The following is a 9,556-nucleotide window of genomic DNA, read 5'->3' as shown; positions in this document are numbered from 1 at the left end:
CATTCATACATGTGATATTCGCAAAGGAAATTTTTCTTAACCTGCAAATTCAAATGGCTTGATTGCTAAAGCAAAGAGAAAGCTGGGTGGACATCACTCATATTTTCAAATTTAGATGGTATGACATATACTACATCTAAAGTTATTTTATAGCTGTAACTCGTTTCAATTTGCAGATCCTTCTTATGCTGAGCTCTGAATAGTATTACCTGAAGTCTTATGATTTATTCAAATTAGAGACGAATGATAGAGTTCATCTTGAACCAGCCATTCGATCCAGTGACATGAAGTTACTTGGACAAAAAAGTATAAATCAATCTATCTAAAAAATTAATGCAGTCCAAAAAGTTATTCAGAAAGCAGCATCTCAGGTACCTTTGTGTGGGAAATGAAAGGTGGGTTATCCTCCCAGAAATCCCAAGGTTTTTTTTTTTGAACCATTTTTCTTTTTCATTCATATATACAAACCTCAATGTCTAGTAAACATATTTGGAGCCACAGTACTTAACAACGCCTCAGACGATACCATCAGGGTAAGAACACCAGTCTAGCTTCAACTGAGCGTGTAACTTTTCACAATGGTACTAGATTGAAAAATAGGGAAATCTCCCACCACGGAAAAAGTCTCATTTAGGTCATAAAATAAGGCTGATTGAAATTGAAAGGTGGGCACCACAAAGGTGCAGACAAACTTTCAAAGATAAATACTAGTGAAAGATTATCATTGAGAAGATTTTCTTCACAGAGCGATCTACTAAAATGGTGAGTTTGAAGACGAAAGAGCATAAACTTGATGCTCGAGACTTTAACAAGGATTCCAAGGATCTTTGACTTCCCACTCTTCTTTTAGACCTTCAGGGAACTTGAAATGGGAACAGAATAAGGAAACACGAGTTACTTGTTTAGAGGACTATCTGGAATAGAGTCGTAAGAAACAAGTATTAACGAATCTTTTCTTCCCACAAAAGAGTCAAGGTGAAGGCTTCAAGGATGCCAGAACTAAAGGCTCTACAAGGTCTCGCTTTCCTTTTCTTTAAAGATAAGGCCCAAAGATCCGGCTCGAACCGCGCCCCTAGGAGCTGGATCTGTTCTAGGATCCGGATATGGGCGGAGAGCTCAGAAGGCAGAAGCGAGACCCCGGCCTGCAAGGGCAAGCAGGGACCACCCTTCCTCCACTCACCTGCCGGAGCGCAGCTTTGCTGGCGCCGTCCTGAGAGTAAGCACCGCCATCACCATCGCCATCACAGCCGGGGCCCGCTGAAGCGAAGAAAGAAGGCCCCGCCGCTCCCGCACGGCGTGCAGACCAGGTCAGGCGGACGCCTCTCGGCCAGCCTCGCGCCCCTCCCCTCCACGCCCGGTTCGCTCTCGGATTTGGCGGTCTCCGCCCCCGTCCGCTCCCCCGGCTCCGCCGCCACTTCCGGGTTCCGCTCCCTCGCGGCTGGCTCCCCGGCTGCCCGCTGCGCGCCCCGCGGCCGGCGCGCCGCTGACGCCACCGCCCTGCGACCTGGGTCGGGACCGCGCGGGGCGTGGGCGGGCCGCGCAGGCGCAGTGAGCCGGGCGCGCGGAGCGCGGGAAGCCGCGGGGCGCGGGCGCTGGTTCCCTGGTCTGCGTCGGGCGCGGAGGCTCCCTCGCCGCCTGAGTCCTCAGCCCGCGGCCCGCGCCCGCCAAGGAGAAGCGTGTCCCCTCCCCGGCTGGCCCCGAGACTGACCCTCTGCGCTGTCCTGCTGGCGGCCGTCGGGTTTGGGGAACCGGGCTGCGGAGAGTGTGCCTGGGGGACCAACTTGCCTCCCATCTTCCTGCTTTCCTCTCCTTTTAAAGTATAAGATTAGCTTTTAAACACATTTTCGGATAGAGAAAGGAAAAGATGCCGGCCACTCAGAAGCCCATGAGATATGGCCACACAGAAGGACACACGGACGTCTGTTTCGATGATTCTGGGAGGTAGGCTTCTTTGAGAAAAGGAAAGAATGTGTCAGGTGTAGATATTAGAGTATTTAGTTCTTACAATGGTGTATATGGAGCCAGCCTGAAATGTCTTGCAGATAGAGGGGAATAATGTTGGAATCGGAAAAAGAACATGTATTTCCTTTATGTAGGTTAGTGGGTTGATTTGGACACTCATGGCAGTTTTAATGTATCAGAAAAGTAAGAATTTGATTCCCACGGGAGTCAGAAAGATGCCAGCCTACCCCGCCCCTTCCAATATTTTTATTTACTCCATCTCACATTAATTTAGTCAAATCGCTGGATCTGCTGCCTGCTTGTCAGACGCAGTGCATGGTCTATCCTTCTGTTTGGTATGACACTCTCCATTGCCTATAGTGATGCATTTCCCTTTTGGCTGTTGTAAAATATGTAACTTTCTGACTTAAAAAAAAAACTGATTTTTCTCTTGATTTCTAAACAGTGATATCCGAGGGTCGTTCAGGTCCTTTTTTATTATTTATTTATTTATTTATTGTGGTACTGGGGGGTGGAACCCAGGAGCTTTTCTACCCCCGGGCTATACTCCCAGACCACCTATTTTATACTTTATTTGGAAACAGGGTCTCACGAAGTTGCCGAGAGCCTCATTAAGTAGCTAACGCTGGCTTTGAACCTGTGCGATCCTCCTGTCCCAGCCTCCCAAGCGCTAGCTGTTCTGGTCCTTTTTTTTTTATCTTTCTAAATCGCATTCTTGTGGCTTCCACTGCCACTGTCCAGTCTTGTGGCTTCCACTGCCACTTCTATGTTGATTGATCATTGAAAAAAGAATGTGTGTCTACTTTGCTGGAGGCTAGAGATAAAATATTGCAAATAAGGTTTTATCCTTTCCTTTAGAAGCTTAAGGTCTTTTTGGACTGACAGGTATCAAGCTTAAATTACCAAAAAAAAAAAATTATTTAGAAATACTAAGTGGAAGCTGGGTATGGTGGCACACTCTTGTAATCCCAGCGCTTGGGAGGCTGAGACAGGAGGATCCCACAGGTTCAAAGCCAGCCTCCGCTACCTAGTGAGGCTCTCAGCAACTTTGTGAGACCCTGTTTCCACATAAAGTATAAAATAGGTCTGGGAGTATAGCCCAGAGGTAGAAAAGCCCCTGGGTTCCACCCCCAGTACCACCAAAAAAAAAAAAAAAAAAAAAAGGAAAAGAAATACTAAGTGGTACATGTAGTCATCAGCATATGTAAGAGAAGCTGATCTAGTTTAAGGAGTTAGGGAAAGCTCTGGGGAAGTGTTGTTTCAGATGAGGTCCAAAGAGTGGAAAGAAAGCTGGGCATAGTGACATATACCTGTAATTTCAATTTTGGGGGAGGCTAAGATAGGGTTGCAAGTTCCAGGCCAACCTCAGCTTTTTTTTTTTTTTTTTGCAGTATTGGGGATGGAACCCAGGGGCATTCTACCTCTGAGCTACATCTCCAGTCCTAATTTTTATCCTTTATTTTGAAATAGGGTCTCTTTGAGTTGCAAAGGTCCTTACTAAGTATCTGAGGCTGTCCTCAAACCACCATCCTCCAGTCTCAGCCTCCCAAATGCTGGGATTACAAGCGGTATGTGCCACCATGCCCAGCTTCAACTTCAGCAATTTAGCAAGACCCTGTTTCGAAATATAAAATAGCATTGGAGGTGTAGCTCAGTGATAGAGTGTCCCTGAGTTCCATCCCAATACCACTTGAACACACAAATTTATCTAAGACTAATTTTGTGTGTGTGTGCATGTGCACATGCATGCTTTATGTGGTGTGCTTTTTGCCATTTACTATATGATTATTTTATTTTTTGTTTTTTGTATGTGCACAGATAGAATATACACTGAGTGAGTAAAAGCACTGGGAAGATTAAAGGTCAAAAACAGTTTATAGGGCTGGGGTAGTAGCCCAGGGTAGTATTTGCCTAGGATGTATGAGACTCTGGGTTCTATCAGTAACACTGCTAAGACAAGTTATGACAGATACAGGAAGCCATTAGGGTAATCTCCTTTGGGCAATCGAACTCATGCATCCATCGGTTTATTTATTCAACAAATATTAAAATTTTTTTGTATCAAGCCGGGTGTGGTGGTGCATGCGTGTAATCCCAGCACTTGAGAGGCTGAGACAAGAGGATCGTGGTTCTCGGTTCGAGGACAGCCTCAGCTACTTAGTGAGGCCCTTTGCAACTCAGTGAGACCCTGTTTCAAAATAAAGAATTAAAAATAGGGCTGAGAGTATAGCTCAGAGGTAGAAAGAGCCTGTATTTTATCCCTAGTACCACACACACAAAAACTTTTTTCTTTCTATTAGAAATAATTTGTGCCAAGAAAGAACTGTAGAGAACATTAAACTTACCTTGATTTTATAGGATAGGAAGTTAACAACCTTTGTTATTAAGGTTTGATTGTATAAATTGAGAAAAAGTAATGGCTAATAGCTTGATTCCATTTATTTATTTATTATTTATTTATTTATTTATTTATTTGGTGGTATTGGGGTTCCTGAAACCCTTCTACCTCCGGGCTACACTCCCAGACCTATTTTATATTTTTATTTGGAAACAGGGTCTCTTAAGCCAGCGAGGCTGACTTTGAACCAGCATGATCCTCCTGTCTCCGCCTCCCAAGCGTGGGGATTACAAGCGTGCACCACCACACCTGGCTGCTTGATTTCCTTTAAAACATATATGTAGGTAGCCGGTTGTGGTGACACATGCCTGTAATCCCAGTACTTGGGAGGCTGAGACTGGAGGATTTCAGGTTTGAGGCCAGCCTCAGTGACTTAGTGAGACTCTGCTTCAAATTAAAAATTAAAAAGGATAAGGGGTCTAGCTCAGAGGTAGAATATCCCTGGTTTCAAACCCCAGTACCACACACACAAAAAAGTAAAATGTAATAAAATACATATGAAGAAAGCTTTTGCATGGTGGGGGGAGGGTATTAGGGTTTGTACACAAGGTCTGCCTCCCCTTTTTTTTAAAACAGTCTCACAAGTTGCTGAGGCTGACTTAGAACCTGTGATACTCCTTCCTGTCTTAGCCTCCCAAGTACTGGGATTATAATGTGTGTCACCATGCCTAGCAAAAAGGAAACATTTTCAAAAATTAACATGTCTGGGCGCGGTGGCAAACACCTGTAATCCCAATATTTGGGAAGCTGAGACAGGAAGATCACAGCTTTCAGGACAGCTTCAGCAACCTAATGAGACCTTGTTTCAAAACAAAAAACAAAAGGGGCTGAGGTGTAGCTCAGAGGAAGAGTGCCCCTGGGTTCAATCCCCAGTTACACACACACACACACACACACACACACACACACACATTATACGCCTAAGACTAGGTAAATGTGTATCTGTCCTTCACAGTTGTATTGTGACTTGCGGAAGTGATGGTGATGTGAGGATTTGGGAAGACCTGGATGATGATGATCCTAAGTCCATTAATGTTGGAGAAAAGGCATATTCATGTGCATTAAAGGTAATAAAAACCCTTTATAGAACCCAGGGTCATTCTACCTACAAGCTCCACCCCAGCCCTATTTTTTTTAAATTCTTTTTTTTTCTTTTTTTTTTTTTTTAAGTGGTACTGGGGGTGGAACCCAGAGGCTTTCTACCTCCAGGCTATATTCCCAGACCCATTTTATATTTTATTTGGAAACAGGGTCTCACTAAGTTGCTGAGAGCCTCACCTAGTAGCTGACGCTGGCTTCGAACCTGTGCGATCCTCCTGTCTCAAATTCCAACGTGCTGGGATTACAAGCGTGCACCACCACACCCGGCTCCAAACTTGGTGGTTTAAAACACCAGAAAATAATTGCATCACATTTTAGGAGGCAAGATGTCTGAAATCGAGTTGTCATGTCAGCAGGATTGGCTCTTCCTCAAGCTGTGGGGGAGAATCCATTCCATGCCTGTCTTCTAGGTTCTGGAGATTGTCACAATCCTTTGCTTATAGTTACATCACTCCACTCTGCCATGGATTCTACGTTTAGACTTAATTAACTCAGTCCAAAAAGATATAGTGGTTTCATTCAGTAAACAGAGAAGTACTTTGGTGGCCATGGTTCTGATGCCCTTTCCTCATTGAAACTTTTCTCCAAAAAGCTCTCAAGTTTTCTTCATTTTTATTATATTTGTGATCCATAAAAGTACTGCTTAAATATTTTTCTTACCAGAAGTAAAAGAAAAATTGGAGGCTAAAAGACTGGCCGTTGAACACTAAAATCAGTGTTCTAAAGCTGGCAAATGTTTTGTACCAATATACATTTCAAAAAAATTGTACATTGTTGATTTTTCTCTTGACACGAGCTACATTTATGAAGTTCTCTTTTTTTTTTCTTCAGGATTTTTAACAGTGGAAATATTCCCAGTTGATTTGAATTTCTTATGTCAGTATTTCTTTATTTTTTGTTTAGAATGGAAAATTGGTCACTGCAGTTTCTAATAACACTATTCAAGTCCACACATTTCCCGAAGGAATTCCAGATGGTATACTGACTCGCTTCACTACAAATGCAAACCATGTGGTCTTTAATGAGGATGGCACTAAAATTGCTGCTGGATCCAGGTAAGAATATTTAACATCAGAAAAGAAAATAATGTTAGAAGAAGAAGACCTTGTTCATTTGTTTTGTAGGACTCTAAGAACATTTATTTTGTTGTTATCATTGTCATTTCACTTTTATATTCAAGTTGTTTATTTAGTAGAATTTTTTTTAAGGCTTTTTTTTTTTTTTTTTTTTTTTTTTTTGCGGGCCTGGGGATGGAACCCAGGGGGATTTGACCTCCAAGCTACATCCCCTGCCCTATTTTTTATTCTTTATTTTGGAACTGGGTCTCACTGAGTTGCAGATGGCCTCACTAAGTGGCTGAGGCTGTCTGCGAACTGCTATCCTCAGGTCTCAGCCTCCGAATGCAGGGATTATAAGCATGCACCACCACCACGCCCAGCATAAGGCTTCATTTTTGTGAATTGAAATAACTTGCTTTGCAGACAACCTATTTAGTAAATGCTAAAAATAGATTGAGTAAAGGAGATAAGTTCATACAGATTTAAAAATTAAGCCAGGCATGGTGGTATATACTGCTAATCCCAGTACTTAAGAGATGGGGACAGAGCCAAGTATTAGGGTTACCTGTAACCCTAATACTTGGAAGGCTGAGGCAGGATTGAAGGTTTGAGGCCATCTTCAGCAACTTAGTGAGGCACTTCTCAAGTTAGTGTGACCCTGTTTCAAAATAAAGCATAAAAATAGGGCTTGGAGAATAGCTTGGATGTAGAATGCCCCTGAGTTCAATCCCCAGTACCACACATACCAAAAGGGAAACAGGAGGATTGCAGATTTGAGGACAGTCTTAGTAATATAAGGAGACTCAGTAACTTAGTGATACCTTGTTTAGAAACACAAAAAATAAAATAGGCCTAGGGTTGTAGCTCAGGGTAGACTGCCCTGAGTTCAGTCCCCAGTACCACCAAAAAAATTTTAAAATGGTTTTATGTATAACTTGGAATGTATACTTATAAGTTTGGCAGGTGTTCTATCTCACTCTGTGATACTGGGAATTGAACCTACACCTCCTTTTTTCTTTTCTTTTTTTTTTTTTTTTTTTTTTTTTTTTTGGTGGTACTGGGAATGGAACCCTTCTACCTCCAGGTTACACTCCCAGACCTATTTTATATTTTATTTGGAAACAGGGTCTCTTAAGCCAGCAAGGCTGGCTTCGAACCTGCGCGATCCTCCTGTCTCTGCCTCCCAAGTGTGGGGATTACAAGCGTGCGCCACCACACCCGGCCCAATGTTTTTCTTTAATAAACATGGTCTCACTCAGTTGCTGAGAGTTGTTACATGGCGGAAGCTGTCCTTGAACCTGCAATCTCCTGTTTCTGCCTCTCAAGTACTGGGAGTACAAGTATGTGCCACCACACCTGGCTGGCAGATCCTTTTGAGGCTCATTTGTCATAGGAAAAATATAATTGATGGAGTTGCATAGTACTTTTTAAAATGATTGTGGCTGTAATTAGATTAGCACATAATGGAAGCTTAGGTTATAACTAAAGAGGAAATTTAGGAAGTGTTTATATTTTAGCATAATGGGAAATCTTGACTTGTGTTTTCAGCATCTTTATAGAGCAAAACTAAAAGGTAAGTTATTAAATTTTGGTGCTAGATTTTGAAAATTGCTATAAGGAAATTAAATCATTTATTCTTGTGATATTGCAATATTGAGTCATAGCTTTTAAGAGAGTCTTTTATATTGGTTATTCATGTGCACTATTCTTATTCTTTTTAGTGATTTTCTTGTCAAAATTGTGGATGTGATGGATAGCAGCCAACAGAAAACATTTCGAGGACATGAAGCCCCTGTTTTAAGTCTTTCTTTTGACCCTAAGGACAACTTTCTGGTAATTATTTTTCCCTTTCTTTTTGTTTTCTTGCGTGTGTTTAGAATTGTGAGAGAATTAGCAGAAAACTTCACCCAATTGTTAAAAAGATTATTTGATTTAATTAAGCCAGTTTGCATGCAGTATTATGGCTGTAAACTATAGAGAAATCTATTGTTTATTTCTGCAGGCATCAGCTAGTTGCGATGGATCTGTTAGAGTATGGCAAATTTCAGATCAGGTAAACTCATCTATTTGAAACTAAAACTTTTTGCTCGCTTCTGTTATATATTGGGTATTACACATTGTGTTATTGGGCCAAATTGATAGTTATATTTCATTATAGTTTGTTTCATAGTTATTGTTTTATTATATTTTGTCTCTTCAAGTAGTAGTAAATATTGTTTCTGTGACCAAACTGCAAAATAATGTAATGCAAAAGAAAAAAAATGTGTTAACGACTAATTGCTTTTTTCTTTTCCCTTTTTTTTTTTTTTTTTTTTGGTGGTACTGGAGGTGGAACCCAGAGGCTTTCTACCTCCGGGCTATACTCCCAGACCTATTTTTATATTTTATTTGGAAACAGGGTCTCACTAAGTAGCTGAGGCTGACTCCGAACCCATGCGATCCTCCTGTCTCAGCCTCCCAAGCACGGGGATTACAAGCACATGCCACCACTCCCGCTGACTAATTACTTTTGTAACCATCCACAAGGGGAATTATAGCTTTACATTTTACTTTTTAAGCTTTATATCTCAAAGGGTATCCAGACATGGTGGCACACACTTGTAATCTCCGTAGTTGGGAGGCTGAGACAGGAGGATTATAGGTTCATTGCTAGCCTCAGCAACTTGTGAGGCCCTTCACAACTTAATGAGACCCTGTTTCAAATAAAGGATAAAATAGGGCTGGCAGTGTAAGTTGGAGGTAGAATGCCTCTGGGTTCAATCCCCAATACCACACACACACAAAAAGAAAGAAACAATATGGCTGATGAGGAAAATATTCACTCTATATATACTTTAGTAACAACAGTTCCTTTCCTTTATTCTTACACTCTTTAGATCTTTGACATCTTAACGTTTTGTGGTAGACTTTTCAAGTTTCATTTATTTTTGTAGATATATCACTGTGTGTGTGTGTGTGTGTGTGTGTGTGTGTGTGTGTGTGTGTGTGTGTATGTGCGCGCGCGCACACACGCTAGAGGTGGAACCCAGGGGACTTC

General features: G+C 41.9%; 1 protein-coding gene across 2 annotated transcripts in view; it reads left to right on the top strand.

The window, feature by feature from the left end:
* Positions 1-1,864: 1,864 nt before the first annotated feature.
* WDHD1 (WD repeat and HMG-box DNA binding protein 1) overlaps positions 1,865-9,556 on the top strand; it is a gene marked incomplete at both ends in the record, with an annotated part of 77,023 nt that continues 69,331 nt past the window's right edge. For both annotated transcript variants that reach the window (XM_080706968.1, XM_080706967.1), the window contains 5 exons: positions 1,865-1,941; positions 5,316-5,427; positions 6,365-6,516; positions 8,241-8,352; positions 8,522-8,572. In XM_080706968.1, coding sequence (XP_080563094.1) covers positions 1,865-1,941; positions 5,316-5,427; positions 6,365-6,516; positions 8,241-8,352; positions 8,522-8,572 — 504 coding nt within the window. The remainder of the gene's footprint in view (positions 1,942-5,315; positions 5,428-6,364; positions 6,517-8,240; positions 8,353-8,521; positions 8,573-9,556) is intronic.

This window comes from Muscardinus avellanarius (assembly GCF_963383645.1).
Source record: "Muscardinus avellanarius genome assembly, chromosome: 12".
NCBI lineage: Eukaryota > Metazoa > Chordata > Mammalia > Rodentia > Gliridae > Muscardinus > Muscardinus avellanarius.
The sequence above is the reverse complement of the archived record's forward strand: the minus strand, read 5'-3'. Positions and strand labels throughout refer to the sequence as shown.